The following is a 19,672-nucleotide window of genomic DNA, read 5'->3' on the forward strand; positions in this document are numbered from 1 at the left end:
TAAAAACTGTTCTGTTAAACAGACAGCAATAATGCAGTGTGAACCCAGACTTACTATACCAGTCACCAGTGTACAACACTACTGCTATGTCCTAGCTACTCTTCTACCATACAGCCATCTCCCCCCCCCCCCCCATCTCTAGAGAACTGAGCAGCTGCTGATCCTCTGATCCTTTGCTATGAAGCTTCTATGACACCTGCTGGCTCCATTATCTGATTCCTTCCCGCTCATACAGGAAGAGATCCAGATAGTAGATGTATATTAGGGAAATAAATTTATTTATTACAACGTTACGTAATCATGCAATAGAAATAAAGACACTCAGACAATGATGTAAATGGGGGAAAAATAATTTTATTTATAGTTATAGAAAATTAAAGTGGAATCCATGTAGTGTGAATGACCTATCAATGTGTGACCTAAGCCTATCTATATAATATTATTATTTGGGGGATAATCACACTAACCCTATTTATGGCTGAAGTTGATCCTGAGGAAGGCAAAAACCCTCCTGAGGAATAAGTCCTCAAAAGGGAAAAATTCCTTCCCGACCCCAAATGTGGCGATCAGAACAAGTCCCAGGATCAAAGCCGATATCTAAACCTGTCTGTCTGTATGTATGTATGTATGTGTACATCCTACCGCTATCTACCTACATGTGTGTGATCCTAATGTATGTGTGGTGTGTGTTACTTACCTGGCCTGTGCTGAGATGTTACTAGATGTCAGGCAGATCCAGCACAGGCCGCTCCTGGGGCTCCGAGGGTCTTCGGGAGGCGGTGACGTCTGATGCCAGATGGTGGTTATGTCCGGATGCCAAGATGTTGTCCAGGGCAGCAGCTTGATGGAAATTCTCAGCATACAGATGATGGTAGAGAGGATGTTGTGGGCAAGCCGAGGTCTTGTAGAGCAGCAGAGGCATGGGTCAGGGGGCACAGGGCTCTGGGCAGTGGTCACGGGCTGATCCTGCAAGACATAAGAGGGAACGGTCAGCTTTACCTAATGTGGCTACAGACAAGTGATCTAGTGTAACATGACGGCTTTTATTCTACATGCTATATTAAGAACATTATTAAAAATTTAGCAAATAGGAAAACAATGTCTATAATATGAGTGTATATGAATGTTTCAGCCATAATGGAGGCCAAATGGGTTGTGAACCAGATTTACCAAAAACAGATTCCTATCCTATCCCTGAACATATCTCAGGGGAGGATGACCCAAAGATTGTATGTAGAGGCCTAGAGATATGTATGTATAGGTGTAAAGTATGGTGTATATATAGGTGTATACTATACTATAGTACGTATATATTGGTACATAGTATGATATATTGGTGCATAGTATGATATATTGGTGTATAATATAGTGGATATATTGGTGTATGGTATGTAAAGGTGTATAGTAAGCTTTGGATAGGAGCCTGAGCATAACTCACCAGATGGTCGTGGACTCCTTCACTGTAGTGGTCTTCTTCATCATCCTAGGTAGAAGCAGAGACATAGTGATTGTTAGAGCAATAAGAATGGAGCGCAGGAGAAGGAAGACTATGGACCAGACGTCACCAGGGATATTATGAGCGTTGCATGTAAATGCTAATACTGGTCTGGACTAGCTGGATTATTGAATATTAACATTGTTACATATATCAGATAAGTGGTGAAATATTCATAACTAATGTTGCCATTACTTTACCACTGTAGGTGACAGGAAGCTGGATGACTATATGACCTCATGTACAGCCTAAATCCAGATCCAGAGGAACAGTGATGATGGACATACAGGTAAGACTGATAGACATCATACATAAAGGAGAAGGTTCTTACCGGTCCCAGCTTGGTGATGTGTAAGAGAATCCGGCTTCGGGGTGAAGGGGGGTCTTGTACTCCGGCCAATGCAGGTCTTCATCCTTCAGAGGTGCCTTGAATGGTGTAAATGGCGGCTGTGCTCTCCTCCTCTCCAGTTCCTCCCAATTCGTGCTGTAAAAGAATGCATGGTCTCGGATGTTATTGTACTTACCGAGGCGCTTGTCCGGATCCTTACACAGCAGGTCTTGTATCAGATGTTGCAGGTCAGCAGGGAACCAGGCTGGGATGTTAGGCTCTTCGGTGGTGATGGACTTGTATGCCTTCTTCTTCTTGGTGCCGTAGTAAAATGGGGAGCATCCTGCTGACATCCGACATACAACGATCCCCAGGCTCCACCAGTCCACGGCTGTGTCGTAATCCATCCTCCGAAGCACCTCTGGGGCCATGTAGACAAACGTTCCCGTCACTCCGTTGGTCTTGTTGGAGGAGGTGACCCCATCTTGGGCGAGTCCCAGGTCGACGATGCGGATGTGTCCTTCTCTGTCCAGCATGATGTTTTCCGGCTTGATGTCTCTGCAATAGAATAAGACAGATAAATGATAAATAATATACATAAGAATACAGCACACACAACCAGGGATAATTCAGGACTCTGTGAAGGTTGGCTGCTTTATTTCTAACATTTCAAGGTAACAGAGAGACAAAGGAAAGTTCTGCTTACCGGTGGACGATGTTCTTTCCATGGAGGAACTGGAGGCCACATGCGATCTCTGCTGCGTAGAATCTGGGAGAGAACAGTGTAGTATCAGTGACAATAAATACTTCTCTATTATCATTATTATTAGTCCCCACCAGCAGAGAGGAGGCGCTGTTTATGGCAGCCTGTATTCCCTCCATTCTCTGCATTGTTTTTCATCTGACCTGTCATGTCACCTTTTATCCCCCCCACTACAGTCCACTGTCTTTTATGTCTGTTCCCATCTGTCTCCTGATCGGTCATTTACTCACCTTACATTATCGGTGTTCAGGCAGCCGCACATTCTGATTAACTCCTCCAGGCTGCTGCCGGACAGGTACTCCATGATGAAATAGGCATGGTCCTGAGACTGCTGTGCGGCATACAGATGACAGAGGAATGGACAGCCTCGGGCCAGCAGGAGTACCCGTCTCTCTCGCTGTAGACTTGCTGCTTTGGTCTTCTTTTTGTCCATTCCCTTAATGGCCACGTAGGTGTTTTGACCACGGACTGAAGCGAGGACCACCTGAAAGAAGACAAATGGGAAATGATTACTGAACTAAAAATTTTAATGGGGAAAGCGGTGACTGCAGTTGGATTCAGACTTAAGGCTACCTGGAAAACATGGTTACAGGCATAAGCCATAGGCTGTGTCCATGTTTTCCAGGACTCGCTAGGGCAGCATCCAACTTCTCCAGACGCAGGGAGTTGAATGCTGAGTGTTCAGGTTCGGCTGGAGCCAGACACTTCTGAAGGTTGCTCATCACTACTCATATTCCCACATACACATTATATGCACACTTACTTTATGCATGCACACTCATTTAATGCACGCACGCACGCACGCACGCACGCACGCACGCACGCACACACACACACACACACACACACACACACACACACACACACACACACACACACTATAAGCATGCTAATATACATACCTTCTAGGCTGGCTATAGTGCTGTAGTCTGCCCAGATGTACTCACAATCCCCAGGGCACAGGTAAGCAGGCAGCTATAGGTGATGAAGAGGAGGGGGCACAGCTCAGTTCCCTCTCTTCCCTATGCCATGCACCCTTCCCCCCTGTCCTTCTGCTTAGTGACTCCACTGCTGCAGGAAGAGACAGGGGCAAAACTGGGGCCAGACACAGAAGGAGTGGATGGGTAACATGAGGAAGAGATGGGTACTGTAAGCTGCAGCATCTTCCATCTCCTGCTCTTGGCTCCCAGAGAAGTTCCCCTCCCCCTATCCCCCTCACAGCGTCCCCTGCTGGTGGTGTAATAAGAATCCCCCCCTCTCAATGCAGGCCCTGGCTACGGCCATAGTCTGTATTTGCGTTTCCCAGACTATCTAGGGCAGCATCCAACTTCTTCATCCACTGGTAATCAAACGCTGGACGCTCGGGTTTGGATGGACCGGATCATGCTCGAGTTGCGCTCATATCTACTCATTACAAAGAAAAAAAAAGTTATTGATGAGAAATCCAAATTAGAAATTTTACATCAACACAAATAGGTTACACAATACATGTAAAAAAATATATTTTATTGAAATGCATTTAAATAATTAACAAGAAATCTGTTAAGAAAGAAGAGAATCCAATACATCAACAACTCAGCTGGGCAGTATAGTAATAGTAACATAATATACAGGTAGAGATGCATAACAGCTATAACATAAGTCATATAGGAGTTATTTGCCAAAATACCACAAATTACATTATTAAAACGAATGTACCATTTTTGTTGCTACCTTGTCAACACAGAGATCCCGGTGGCGCAGTCTATTTTTCAAAACGCCACCGGTTCCTGCACTTTGCGAGGGTTTCTTCATGTTCATGGCCCACTCTATGCTCCGGAGGCGAACCCATAAACCCCAGTGTAATGATATTCCCTTCACTTGGTGACACGGAAAGACATGATTCTAATAAAGGCGCAACACTAAGGGGAGGGGATATCATTACACTGGGGGTGCCGGGCTCACCTCCAGTGCATAGAGTAGGCCAATGCACATGAAAAGAACTGTGCCCAGCATGGGAACTGGGAAACGTTTTGAAAAATGGACAGAGCCTCTGAGACCTCCATGCACCTTGGACAAGGTAGTATAAATAGAATAAAAAATTTTGCTTAGGAACTTTTATATTCAATTAAAGCAGTTGTTATAGTAACAAAACCTACGCATAGTAAACATCACACATTTGTCATATATAAATCACCTGCAATATGTAAAGACTGTGGGGGAGATTTATCAAACATGGTGTAAAGTGAAACTGGCTCAGTCGCCCCTAGCAACCAATCAGATTCCACCTTTCATTCCTCACAGAGTCTTTGGAAAATGAAAGGTGGAATCTGATTGGTTGCTAGGGGCAACTGAGACAGTTTCACTTTACACAGTATTTCATAAATCTCCCCCTGTGGGTAAATATTACATATACATATACATTACATATATATATATATTTATCCTTATTCCAGCCTATATGGACCAGACAGGTACATAACAATGTATTTCTTATAACTCCCCATCCCTGAGATCTTCTCCCCAGTACAGTCTATGACCCCTCTCTGGCAGACCAGACCCAATGTGCAGACTTACTACAGATATATCACACATGGAAATATTACTGGATGGGATATATAGGGGTAAACATGGGGGCTGAGTATTTTGTGTACTACCTGTTGTTCCCACCATTCTAACAAACCTGATATCTAATAACAGGAAACACTAGCTGCTCCCTATATATAGATTAAATAACATTTATATTTAATTGTCCCCTTGACATGAAATAAAAAGTGAATACACTTACCTCTCCAAAGCCGCCCCTACCCAACATCTGATGGACGATGAGGCGATTGATGTTGAATTTTGGGTAGGGGCTGGATGATCCCGGGTCCTGGCTGCTGCCCGGTATTGGCTCCTTATCCTCCAATTGTCTGGCATCTTCAACTCTCCTCCTCTTCCTCTCTTCCTCGCTCTCCTCTTTCATCTTCCTCTTCATATCTCTCCTCCATTTCTTCTTCTCCTCCTCCTCCTTACGCTCCTCGTCTCTCTTCCGCTTATCTTCTCTCTTTTTCGCACTGTCTTCTCCAGTAGTCGCCATCTTCAGGTATCCTGTAGACATCCGTCCGATCGGTACAACTGAGAGTCCAGAGTGACAGTTGGCCGTATCCAGGCAACGTGATGATGATGTCATAGGTCATCAGGTGACCCCTGCTGCCAGTGGTCCAGCTCCTGGGCATCCATGTACACTGTGCTGTGGGCAGCATGAGCCATAGTGTAGTGTGCAGAGGAATGGAGCCATTCATGGCTGGTTCTTGTAGTGCTGTATTATTAGGTGATGGGACTTGTATGTGTATTATAGTGGTGGTTATAATCTCTACTGGAAGGCCACAGCAAGTGCAGCTATGGAGAAATCCATATGCCCCGGGGCAGGAATAAACCAGACATTGTACTTGATGCCAATGACAGGAATAATATAGACTGGTAAGGGGCAATGCTCTGCTATATTTAATGAGTGTCAGTGCAGGCCTGGGTGTACAGGGGAGGATTAAGCAGAGATTCTTCTGCAATGATGGTTTATGTCAAGGTGTAACATGTTAGAAAGGCCTCATGTAGCAATGTAAGGAGTGATCCATACCCGGTCATGTTCTGGGTTGTTGCTGGGGATACGGCTTGGGATGTTATTCAAGCCGAGCCCCATAATTTTTTTTTATCATAGAAATTTGTGGGTGTCCAGTCTCAGTTCTGGGTGGTGGTGGTGGGGTGACAGGTTCTGTATAACATGTAGCCAGGTTTGTTAAAGAACCCCCATTGCTAGGTCTCTAATAACTAATGTAAAGTTATCCATCTGGACGTAGTATCGTTGTCTCTATTGTCATAGAGCCAGGTTATAGAAGGGGAATTTTGGGACCTCCACTACTCAGAGTTCACTAATGTTTCCCAGAGAAGTCATCAGAGTATGAAAAGTGTTCTCTGACATTATCAAATGATAACTATATGGCACATGGGAGGGTTAGAGGGGTAACTCTAACATCCACAGTTACCTCCTATCCATAGGTGACTGGTAGGGATCTGGCCAGAATGGACGGAGACGCAGAACACATGGTTGTCCACTATTCTTTTCGTTGTCTTTCCACAGATAGTTAATGGATGTAGGGCCAAACTTACATGCTGCCATCAAAAACAATGGAGCTTTGTTTTTGTGATAGGTGGAGGTTCCAGTTATTGCACCTCCAGTGTTCAGCTACTTAATACCTATCTGGTAGATGGATGATAACTTTAAATCTTTTTATATACTTACATACAACCTCAACTCCAAAATAGCTGGCATGCCATGTAAAATGTGAATGGTCCCTAAATCTTATCGGCACATGAAATAGTGGTGCGCGGCGGGTGACCGACGATTTAAAAAAAATCATACATTACCTCATCAGGCTGCAAGTCTTCTGCACTCCTTCTCCCGGTCCCGCGTGCAGCAGCAGCTTCGGAGCAGCCTGTCTGAGCTGACAGACTGCTCAGCCAATCACTGGCCAGGATCACCGCGGCCAGTGATTGGCTGAGCAGTCTGTCAGTTCAGACAGGCCGCACCGAAGCTGCTGCTGTATGCGGGACCGGAAGAAGGATTGCAGAAGACCTGCAGCCTGGTGAGGTAAAGTATGAAACAAAGGCTGCAAGGACATCTGTAATGATGTCCCTGCAGCCCTCGCTAAATGATTATCGGGCCGTGGAATAGGTCTAGTAAACAAGCGCCGATCTAGCAGATCGGCGATCGTTTACATTGTTGATCGGACCCTGGTCGGCCCGTGGAATAAGACCCTAAGTTGTAAGAATGATATGCTTACAATGGGATCCCCTGTGCCCCCTGCTTTTTTTTGGTACGCGCCACAGGCCGTACGCACTGTGCCTTTAAAAGAAAAATATTACAAATCGTAGTGTTCCCCCGAATCAGTGCTGCTCCTGAGGCCGGCCACACACCTTCCCCCAGCAGCACCATCTGCCTTTTCCCCTCATACACCGCTCATTGCTCCACCGTCCTCCACCAACAATCTATATGGAGTGAACGCCAACCACAGTCATGCACTGGTCAGTATCTCCTGATATTAGGCAGCGCTGCTTACAGGATCCATACCTGGTTACAGGTAGCTATAGTGAGCATGACTGGTTACAAAGGTCATTGCTGGCTACAGAGGGCATTGTATCTAGCTATAGTGGGGCCATATCTATCTACCGGGGCCATTGTATCTGGCTACATAGGGCATACCTGGCCACAGAGCGCAGTCCTGACTACAGGGACCATACCTTGCTACATGGGGCTTATCTTGTAATACGAGGCTAAGATGGCTACATAAGCCTTATCTAGATTGTTTGGTCATTGTATGGTTCTACAGAAGACATACCTGGGTACATAAGTAATACCTGAATACAGGGGGGACTTAACCAGCTCCTGGGGGCATATCTAGCTACTGTGGCATTGTACATGGCTACTGGGACATATTAGGGTACAGAGGATATAATGGGCTACAGGTGGCATATCTAGATATAGGGGGGGGGGCATGGCTACTTAAATGGCCATACCTGGCTATGGGGGAGGTATGTGGGGCTATAAGAACAAAGTATCTGACTACAGTACATGGGGCAGATACATGGGTCACATCTGGCAACAGGAGGAAATACTAATGTAAAGACGTCATACCTGGCTACAAGGAGGCATAACTAGTAACATGGGGCATAGTTGCCTACATTGGGTATATCTGGCTATAGGTATTATTTTTGGGTACAGGGGACATATAATGCTTCTTAGGGTATTGTATCTGGCTTCATGGCGTATGCATTTCAATTAAGGGCAATATATATGCAACAGCGTAGTCTGTATCAATGTACTCTTGGCACTTTCTTACTTCACATCGGTTTACTTTATTCTTTTGAAATTTTTAACTGTACAGCACAGGATTCAGACAAGGCCAGTGGGGTAGCTACTATGAAGGCAGAATAGGCGGCTGCTATGGAGCCTGTGCAGTATGGGGGCCTGGAGAGAGCTTTTCTGCCTCCATGGTACGCCACTGACAGCATCCCCTCCCCCCAAGGGCCCCGAGAGGGAGAGGGACCCGCCACTGTGATGTTCAGAGGAGCAGGACCTGCCAACTTACTGCACACAGAGGAGTGATGAAGGACCTTATCACATGTATCACAATACTACTGTGTGGAGATGCGACTAGAGGAGGAGGGGGAAGCCTGAGAGCTGTGTCTATGTATGTGTGTGTGTGTGTGTGTGTGTGTGTGTGTGTGTGTGTGTGTGTACGTGTCTGTGGCTATATTTGTTTATGCCAGTGTGTGTATATATGTATCTGTGGCTATATATGTATTTGTCAGTGTGTGTATATATCTGTGGCTATATTTGTTTATGTCAGTGTGTGTATATATGTATCTGTGGCTATATATGTATTTGTCAGTGTGTGTATATATCTGTGGCTATATTTGTATATGACTGTGTGTATGTATGTATGTATCTGTAGCTGTATATATCAGTGTGTGTATGTTTCTATGTGTGTATATCAGTAGTGTGTTTAACAGTGGTGTATATATGTTTGTTTGTGTATGTCAGCAGTTTCTCAAGTGATTGACATATTTGCTTCCAAAGATGTTCTTCTTCTGATTGATTGACACAGGGGTCTATATACAACTGGGGGAGCACACAAGGGGTCTATATATAACTGGGGGCAGCAGACAGAGGGTTTATATATTACTGGGGGCATGTATGTGTGTGTATATATCTGCGTCAGTATGTGCGTTCATATGTGCATCAGTGTGTGTGTTCGGGAGTTGGTAACTACCATAGACAATGGCATCACTTGTGCACTGGGTATCTAGGAGAATGAAGAATAGCCGGGGGACTTGGGCCAGGTGAGTGTGTATGGAGGAGTACATGATCCATGGGCCCCATACATTTTATTTTTTTTTGCTATGGGGCCCCATGAATCTTAGCTACACCTCTGGACAAGACTGAGAAGCATCAGACACTTCTGAAAACACTGCTATGCTTAGTGACAATTCGGAGGGCAATGTCTCCTTACTTATCTATATACTTATTATAAAACAGTAGTGCCTTGAATTATGAGCATAATTCGTTCCATGCCTGTGCTTGTAATCCAAATCCACTTTTACATCAGAGCAAATTTTCCCAAGGAATTATTGAAATGCAGACAATTTGTTCCACACACAAAAATAATGATTATTTTTAAATTCTGAATAACAGGTAAAACAAATGAAACAAACATTTAGAAACAGCAGAATATGTGATATTATAAGTTACTGTACAGTATAGCAATCAGCATGTGGTGTATAATGTATAGTAACTGCATAAACCTGATAGCACAGCAGCAGTTTGTAGATACAGAATGGAGCTGCAGATCCCCATAATGCAGGAGATTATTACACCAGACTAGAAAAGGGAAGCAGGGCTGCTGTCAGAGGTCTGTGTGGTCACATGACCACAATGGGGAAGGGGATGTGTTAAGCATGGACCAATCAGGAAATGAGAATCACAGAGCTGTGCAGAAGGACAGTGACAAAAACTTTTCTATACAGCAGTCTGAATGGCTAAGTGTAAGTGCGCATTATAGCAGCAGTGTGTATAGCTGAGTGTGAGTGCAGGCACATTATAGCAGGAATAGAGAGGATAGAAAACAAAAGGGCTGACAGAGACTGCAGGGAGGAATGAGCAGGGCATATGTGGGCACAGTATAGCAGCACTCTCTGTCCAGGGTAGAGAGGGTTTACAACTGTGAGATTACCTCCACAGTCCTGTCCCCTGATGCAATCTCCAGTCCAAATTGATCTGCTATGATTTAGAAGATGAGGGAGACTTCCTGGGTCAGAGTACAGTGCTGTAGACCCCGCTTTGCAGACCATGCCACTGATAAGTACTGAAAGACTTGAGATTTTTTATTAAATTATAAATTTCTGGCACCAGTTGACTTGAAAGAAATTTTTTTAGTGATCTTAAAGATCTGAACTGTTTGCCTGTCATATCATTGGGTTGATAAGGCTTTTCTGATGGAAATTGCATTATCGTCCTGACATCATTCTCAAACCTGGAGTGAATTCTGTTCTGGTCTGGTTGAGCATTTTGTGATTTCCAAGCTTTGTGTTTTGAGTTTCCCATTTGTGACACATTGACCTCAGACAGTGCTCCTCTTCTCTCCAAGTCCTCGGATAGAGCCAGTGGCGTAGCTATAGGGGTCGCAGCGGTCGCCATGGCGACTGGGCCCCTACGCTAGGGGGGGGGCCCGCACGGCCCCCCTTGCCACTTGTCTCTGAGCATCCCGAGAAGCTGCGGCCGCGCAGCTTTTCGGGATGCACAGATCGCTTTGATGTTCTGCCCGCACAGTGAGCGGGCGGAACTTTAAAGCGATCAGAATACAGGAGCAGGACCTGTCAGCTTCCTCCTCCTGCATTTCCTAACATATTATTACTTCATGGGGGCACCTCTGGGGGCATTAATACTTCATGGGGGCACCTCTGGGGGCATTATTAGTTCATGGGGGCACCTCTGGGGCATTATTAGTTCATGGGGGGCACCTCTGGGGGCATTATTAGTTCATAGAGGGCACCTCTGGGGGCATTATGAGTTAATGGGGGCACCTCTGGGGGCATTATTAGTATATGGGGGCACCTCTGGGGGCATTATTAGTTCATGGGGGCACCTCTTGGGGCATTATTAGTTCATGGGGGCACCTCTGGGGGCATTATTAGTTAATGGGGGCACCCCTGGGGGCATTATTAGTATATAGGGGCACCTCTGGGGGCATTATTAGTTCATGGAAGCACCTCTGGGGGCATTATTCGCTCATGGGGGCACCTCTGGGGGCATTATTAGTTCATGGGGGCTCCTCTGGGGGCATTATTAGCTCATGGGGGCACCTCTGGGGGCATTATTAGCTCATGGGGGCACCTCTGGGGGCATTATTAGTTCATGGGGGCACCTCTGGGGGCATTATTAGCTCATGGGGGGCATCTCTGGGGGCATTATTAGCTCATGGGGGCACCTCTGGGGGCATTATTAGCTCATGGGTGCACAGCAGGGGATCCTACATACAGGGGGCATCCCACACAGCGCAGTTACTATGGGAGCCTACAGGAGGGAGAAAGGAAACGAAGTTGCTAGAAATGTGCGGAGCCTAAATTGTTTGTCTCGCAGGTTCTGAAAAGATGAAACATATCTGGAAGAAATCATCATGGAGGACTGGGCCAGATGGAGAGGAAAAGGGAAAGTGACGCCTCAGATCAAAGAAGACGTCACCTGTGAGTCCCTGTATGACACTTTTCTTATTTTGTAGAACATCATTTAGTAGGGGCGCCCCGAGGTGACAGCTACTACATTATCTGTACTCAGAGATACCACTGTGTTATGTGGTGTTACATAGGACTGCAGGTGACTACTACATTATCTGTACTCAGAGGGATATCACTGTTATCTGTGGTGTTACATAGGACTGCAGGTGATATCAGGTGACTTCTCCAGGTTGCAGAAGTTCAAACTTCATCGTGCCCTGCTGACAGTTTATTATGGGAGTTGTAGTTTTGCAGCATGTGGCTCTTCAGGTTGCAGCACTACAACCCCCATCGTTTCCAACTGGCAGTTTATGATGAGAGTTTTAGTTTTTCAGCTGGAGAGTCAAAGATTGGAATACAATGATTAGACAATGACACAGTACAGTCCATTAATTATAGGGGGCAGTAGTGCAGTACATGAGGTGGAGGCACATTACATGCTGGCACATTAGAGTAATTGGATATAACGTTAGATATGACTTTGCCTGATCGGGCGAGATGGGGGGGCCCCAAGCTAACATTTTGCACCAGGGCCCATCAGCCTTTAGCTACGCCCCTGGATAGAGCAGTAGATTTCAGAGAGTTTATAATCTCTGAAGCCCCAAGCTTTGTCTGGGGACTCCAGCTGCCCATGGAAATTCCAGTGACCTGACCACTGACGCTTACCCAGGAAGAAAGGAAGAACTCTGAGTCCTGAGATCTATAGTTAGAGGAATGTGTGGGTGACAATTAGAATTATTTGGGAAGTGGTAGCATCAGTAGACATAGGTCGCTCCTGCATAATTTACACAGATTTTAAATGTCCCTGTCATCTGAAAATACTTTTTATATGTTACAGAGACGTATCAGAAGATTTGATTGATCCAGGTTCGGGTGTAAGACCGCTATCTCTCTCACTGCAGGATACAGGCTCCATAGACTTGCTCAAAAATCCTCTAAGGTCCTTAAAAACACCCAGATCCCTACCAATCAAAACTTTTAACGTTTCAAAAGCTTTTTCACATGACAGGGACACTCTAGGACAAAATGGGAGGACGAGAGTCAATTTACATGGATTTTTCTGGAGGCTGAAAAAACACCACAAAAAAGCCTTAAAACTGCCAGCAGTTTTCCTGCTTTATGGCATTTTATTTCTGGCATTTTCTCATTTTAGTGTAAATTACTATAGGTGTTTTTATTTCTTTATTTCTTTGCATTAGTTTTCTTTACAAATCATGTGATTTCTTGATTTTGCAAAAAGTCCATTTTTTTTGTTGTTGCTCTAAGCACCAAAAACCTGCAGCTCCCTAGGAGACTGGTGCATGCATTTAGCACTTTTGGGTCTTTGTTGGGATGGTAAAAACAAATGAGGCTGATCCATCTGCCAGGATCCGTTTTCCATTGCCTTATATTATTTTAAAAAATGGATCAGGACTGATTTTTTTTTAAATATACACAATACTGTGGCAGATCAGGTTTTTCTGTGCTTTAAAAGTAAACTTTTAAAAACTGTTCTGTTAAACAGACAGCAATAAACAGTGTGAACCCAACCCAACTATGTCAGTCACCAGTATACTACACTACTGCTATGTCCTAGCTACTCTTCTACCATACAGCCATCTCCCCCCACCCATCTCTAGTGTCCCCGGCTACTTGCAGGGGAGAACTGAGCAGCAGCTGATCCTCTGATCCTTTGCTATAAAGCTTCTATGACACCTGCCAGATCCATTTTCTAATTCCTTCCCGCTCATACAGGAAGAGATCCAGATAGTAGAGGTATATTAGGGAATGGCATTTATTTATTACGTTACGTGATCAACCAATAGACATAAAGACACTCAGACAATGATGTAAATGGGGGGAAATAATTTTATTTATAGTTATAGAAAATTAAAGTGGAATCCATGTAATGTTAATAACCTATCAATGTGTGACCTAAGCCTATCTATATAATATTATTATTTGGGGGATAATCACACTAACCCTATTTATGGCTGAAGTTGATCCTGAGGAAGGCAAAAACCCTCCTGAGGAATAAGTCCTCAAAAGGGAAAAATTCCTTCCCGACCCCAAATGTGGCGATCAGAACAAGTCCCAGGATCACAGCCGATATCTAAACCTGTCTGTCTGTATGTATGTATGTGTGTGTACATCCTACCGCTATCTACCTACATGTGTGTGATCCTAATGTATGTGTGGTGTGTGTTACTTACCTGGCCTGTGCTGAGATGTTACTAGATGTCAGGCAGATCCAGCACAGGCCGCTCCTGGGGCTCCAAGGGTCTTCGGGAGGCGGTGACGTCTGATGCCAGATGGTGGTTATGTCCGGATGCCAAGATGTTGTCCAGGGCAGCAGCTTGATGGAAATTCTCAGCATACAGATGATGGTAGAGAGGATGTTGTGGGCAAGCCGAGGTCTTGTAGAGCAGCAGAGGCATGGGTCAGGGGGCACAGGGCTCTGGGCAGTGGTCACGGGCTGATCCTGAGAGACATAAGAGGGAACGGTCAGCTTTACCTATTGTGGCTACAGACAAGTGATCTAGTGTAACATGACGGCTTTTATTCTACGTGTTATATAAAAGTGTTATTAAAAATTTTACAAATGGGAAAACAATGTCTATAATATGAGTGTATATGAATGTTTCAGCCATAATGGAGGCCAAATGGGTTGTGAACCAGATTTACCAAAAACAGATATATCTCAGGGGAGGATGACCCAAAGATTGTATGTAGAGGCCTAGAGATATGTATGTATAGGTGTAAAGTATGGTGTATATAGGTGTATACTATACTATAGTATGTACTGTATATATTGGTACATAGTATGATATATTGGTGCATAGTATGATATATTGGTGTATAGTATAGTGTATATATTGGTGTATAGTATGTATAGGTGTATAGTAATCTTTGGATAGGAACCTGAGCGTAACTCACCAGATGGTCGTGGACTCCTTCACTGTAGTGGTCTTCTTCATCATCCTAGGTAGAAGCAGAGACATAGTGATTGTTAGAGCAATAAGAATGGAGTGCAGGAGAAGGAAGACTATGGACCAGACGTCACCAGGGATATTATGAGCGTTGCATGTAAGTGCTAATACTGGTCTGCACTAGCTGGATTATTGAATATTAACATTGGTACATATCTCAGATAAGTGGTGAAATATTAATGACTAATGTCGCCATTATTTTACCACTGTAGGTGACAGGAAGCTGGATGACTATATGACATCATGTACAGCCTAAAACCAGATCCAGAGGAACAGTGATGATGGACATACAGGTAAGACTGATAGACATCAAACATAAAGGAGAAGGTTCTTACCGGTCCCAGCTTGGTGATGTGTAAGAGAATCCGGCTTCGGGGTGAAGGGGGGTCTTGTACTCCGGCCAATGCAGGTCTTCATCCTTCAGAGGTGCCTTGAATGGTGTAAATGGCGGTTGTGCTCTCCTCCTCTCCAGTTCCTCCCAATTCGTGCTGTAAAAGAATGCATGGTCTCGGATGTTATTGTACTTACCGAGGCGCTTGTCCGGATCCTTACACAGCAGGTCTTGTATCAGATGTTGCAGGTCAGCAGGGAGCCAGGCTGGGATGTTAGGCTCTTCGGTGGTGATGGACTTGTATGCCTTCTTCTTCTTGGTGCCGTAGTAAAATGGGGAGCATCCTGCTGACATCCGGCATACAACGATCCCCAGGCTCCACCAGTCCACGGCTGTGTCGTAATCCATCCTCCGAAGCACCTCTGGGGCCATGTAGACAAACGTTCCCGTCACTCCGTTGGTCTTGTTGGAGGAGGTGACCCCATCTTGGGCGAGTCCCAGGTCGACGATGCGGATGTGTCCTTCTCTGTCCAGCATGATGTTTTCCGGCTTGATGTCTCTGCAATAGAATAAGACAGATAAATGATAAATAATATACATAAGAATACAGCAAACACAACCAGGGATAATTCAGGACTCTGGGAAAGTTGGGTGCATAATTTCCAACATTATAAGGTAACAGAGAGACAAAGGAAAGTTCTGCTTACCGGTGGACGATGTTCTTTCCATGGAGGAACTGGAGGCCACATGCGATCTCTGCTGCGTAGAATCTGGGAGAGAACAGTGTAGTATCAGTGACAATAAATACTTATCTATTATCATTATTATTAGTCCCCACCAGCAGAGAGGAGGCGCTGTTTATGGCAGCCTGTATTCCCTCCATTCTCTGCATTGTTTTTCATCTGACCTGTCATGCCACCTTTTATCCCCCCCACTACAGTCCACTGTCTTTTATGTCTGTTCCCATCTGTCTCCTGATCGGTCATTTACTCACCTTACATTATCGGTGTTCAGGCAGCCGCACATTCTGATTAACTCCTCCAGGCTGCTGCCGGACAGGTACTCCATGATGAAATAGGCATGGTCCTGAGACTGCTGTGCGGCATACAGATGACAGAGGAATGGACAGCCTCGGGCCAGCAGGAGTACCCGTCTCTCTCGCTGTAGACTTGCTGCTTTGGTCTTCTTTTTGTCCATTCCCTTAATGGCCACGTAGGTGTTTTGACCACGGAGTGAAGCGAGGACCACCTGAAAGAAGACAAATGGGAAATGATTACTGAACTAAAAATTTTAATGGGGAAAGCGGTGACTGCAGTTGGATTCAGACTTAAGGCTACCTGGAAAACATGGTTACAGGCATAAGCCATAGGCTGTGTCCATGTTTTCCAGGACTCGCTAGGGCAGCATCCAACTTCTCCAGACGCAGGGAGTTGAATGCTGAGTGTTCAGGTTCGGCTGGAGCCAGACACTTCTGAAGGTTGCTCATCACTACCCATATTCCCACATACACATTATATGCACACTTACTTTATGCATGCACACTCATTTAATGCATGCACACACACACACACACACACACACACACACACACTATAAGCATGCTAATATACATACCTTCTAGGCTCGCTATAGTGCTGTAGTCTGCCCAGATGTACTCACAATCCCCAGGGCACAGGTAAGCAGGCAGCCATAGGTGATGAAGAGGAGGGGGCACAGCTCAGTTCCCTCTCTTCCCTATGCCATCCACCCTTCCCCCCTGTCCTTCTGCTTAGTGACTCCACTGCAGCAGGAAGAGACGGGGCAAGGCTGGATGGAGCCAGACACACAAGGAGTGTCAGGGTATCATGAGGAAGAGATGGGTACTGTAAGCTGCAGCATCTTCCATCTCCTGCTCTTGGCTCCCAGAGAAGTTCCCCTCCCCCTATCCCCCTCACAGCGTCCCCTGCTGGTGGTGTAATAAGAATCCCAGCTCGGTGCTGAGCACAGATGGGTTGAAATACTTTGCAGTGCTGAGCTGGGAGGTTGCATATACACTCCAGGGGGCCCTGTGGGGATGGGGACACTTGCAGCTGCCCAGCTTGCCCCCCCCCCCCCTCTCAATGCAGGTCCTGGATACGGCCATAGTCTGTATTTGCGTTTCCCAGACTATCTAGGGCAGCATCCAACTTCTTCATCCACTGGTAATCAAACGCTGGACGCTCGGGTTTGGATGGACCGGATCATGCTCGAGTTGCGCTCATATCTACTCATTACAAAGAAAAAAAAAGTTATTGATGAGAAATCCAAATTAGAAATTTTACATCAACACAAATAAGTTAAATAATTAACAAAAAATCTGTTAAGAAAGAAGAGAATCCAATACATCAACAACTCAGCTGGGCAGTATAGTAATAGTAACATAATATACAGGTAGAGATGCATAACAGCTATAACATAAGTCATATAGGAGTTATTTGCCAAAATACCACAAATTACATTATTAAAGCGAATGTACCATTTTTGTTACTACCTTGTCAACACAGAGAGCCCGGTGGCACAGTCTATTTTTCAAAACGCCACCGGTTCCTGCACTTTGCGAGGGTTTCTTCATGTTCACGGCCCACTCTATGCTCCGGAGGCGAACCCATAAACCCCAGTGTAATGATATTCCCTTCACTTGGTGACACGGAAAGACATGATTCTAATAAAGGCGCAACACTAAGGGGAGGGGATATCATTACATTGGGGGTGCCGGGCTCACCTCCAGTGCATAGAGTGGGCCAATGCACATGAAAAGAACTGTGCCCAGCATGGGAACTGGGAAACATTTTGAAAAATGGACAGAGCCTCTGAGACCTCCATGCACCTTGGACAAGGTAGTATAAATAGAATAAAAAATTTTGCTTAGGAACTTTTATATTCAATTAAAGCAGTTGTTATAGTAACAAAACCTACACATAGTAAACATCACACATTTGTCATATATAAATCACCTGCAATATGTAAAGACTGTGGGGGAGATTTATCAAACATGGTGTAAAGTGAAACTGGCTCAGTTGCCCCTAGCAACCAATCAGATTCCACCTTTCATTCTTCACAGAGTCTTTGGAAAATAAAAGGTGGAATCTGATTGGTTGCTAGGGGCCACTGAGCCAGTTTCACTTTACACAGTATTTCATAAATCTCCCCCTGTGGGTAAATATTACATATACATATACATTACATATATATATTTATCCTTATTCCAGCCTATATGGACCAGACAGGTACATAACAATGTATTTCTTATAACTCCCCATCCCTGAGATCTTCTCCCCAGTACAGTCTATGACCCCTCTCTGGCAGACCAGACCCAATGTGCAGACTTACTACAGATATATCACACATGGAAATATTACTGGATGGGATATATAGGGGTAAACATGGGGGCTGAGTATTTTGTGTACTACCTGTTGTTCCCACCATTCTAACAAACCTGATATCTAATAACAGGAAACACTAGCTGCTCCCTATATATAGATTAAATAACATTTATATTTAATTGTCCCCTTGACATGAAATAAAAAGTGAATACACTTACCTCTCCAAAGCCGCCCCTACCCAACATCTGATGGACGATGAGGCGATTGATGTTGAATTTTGGGTAGAGGCTGGATGATCCCGGGTCCTGGCTGCTGCCCGGTATTGGCTCCTTATCCTCCAATTGTCTGGCATCTTCAACTCTCCTCCTCTTCCTCTCTTCCTCGCTCTCCTCTTTCATCTTCCTCTTCATATCTCTCCTCCATTTCTTCTTCTCCTCCTCCTCACGCTCCTCGTCTCTCTTCCGCTTATCTTCTCTCTTCTTCGCACTGTCTTCTCCAGTAGTCGCCATCTTCAGGTATCCTGTAGACATCCGTCCGATCGGTACAACTGAGAGTCCAGAGTGACAGTTGGCCGTATCCAGGCAACGTGATGATGATGTCATAGGTCATCAGGTGACCCCTGCTGCCAGTGGTCCAGCTCCTGGGCATCCATGTACACTGTGCTGTGGGCAGCATGAGCCATAGTGTAGTGTGCAGAGGAATGGAGCCATTCATGGCTGGTTCTTGTAGTGCTGTATTATTAGGTGATGGGACTTGTATGTGTATTATAGTGGTGGTTATAATCTCTACTGGAAGGCCACGGCAAGTGCAGCTATGGAGAAATCCATATGCCCCGGGGCAGGAATAAACCAGACATTGTACTTGATGCCAATGACAGGAATAATATAGACTGGTAAGGGGCAATGCTCTGCTATATTTAATGAGTGTCAGTGCAGGCCTGGGTGTACAGGGGAGGATTAAGCAGAGATTCTTCTGCAATGATGGTTTATGTCAAGGTGTAACATGTTAGAAAGGCCTCATGTAGCAATGTAAGGAGTGATCCATACCCGGTCATGTTCTGGGTTGTTGCTGGGGATACGGCTTGGGATGTTATTCAAGCCGAGCCCCATAATTTTTTTTTATCATAGAAATTTGTGGGTGTCCAGTCTCAGTTC

The 19,672-nt window shown here is 45.1% G+C and overlaps 2 protein-coding genes across 2 annotated transcripts; both read right to left on the reverse strand.

Annotated features, from left to right (window-relative positions):
* Positions 1 to 334: 334 nt before the first annotated feature.
* On the reverse strand, positions 335 to 5,710 carry LOC138799274 (protein kinase C delta type-like). The gene is made up of 6 exons (XM_069980214.1): positions 5,354 to 5,710; positions 2,817 to 3,070; positions 2,530 to 2,592; positions 1,827 to 2,381; positions 1,439 to 1,483; positions 335 to 966 (listed from the first exon to the last, which is right to left on the reverse strand). The coding sequence occupies exons 1-6, from the start codon at positions 5,666 to 5,668 to the stop codon at positions 954 to 956; spliced, it is 1,245 nt and encodes a 414-aa protein (XP_069836315.1). The 5' UTR covers positions 5,669 to 5,710; the 3' UTR covers positions 335 to 953.
* Positions 5,711 to 13,719: 8,009 nt separating this feature from the next.
* On the reverse strand, positions 13,720 to 19,194 carry LOC138799276 (protein kinase C delta type-like). The gene is made up of 6 exons (XM_069980215.1): positions 18,737 to 19,194; positions 16,172 to 16,425; positions 15,885 to 15,947; positions 15,182 to 15,736; positions 14,794 to 14,838; positions 13,720 to 14,338 (listed from the first exon to the last, which is right to left on the reverse strand). The coding sequence occupies exons 1-6, from the start codon at positions 19,118 to 19,120 to the stop codon at positions 14,326 to 14,328; spliced, it is 1,314 nt and encodes a 437-aa protein (XP_069836316.1). The 5' UTR covers positions 19,121 to 19,194; the 3' UTR covers positions 13,720 to 14,325.
* Positions 19,195 to 19,672: the final 478 nt, after the last annotated feature.

This window comes from Dendropsophus ebraccatus, chromosome 8 (assembly GCF_027789765.1).
Source record: "Dendropsophus ebraccatus isolate aDenEbr1 chromosome 8, aDenEbr1.pat, whole genome shotgun sequence".
In the NCBI taxonomy this organism is placed as follows: domain Eukaryota; kingdom Metazoa; phylum Chordata; class Amphibia; order Anura; family Hylidae; genus Dendropsophus; species Dendropsophus ebraccatus.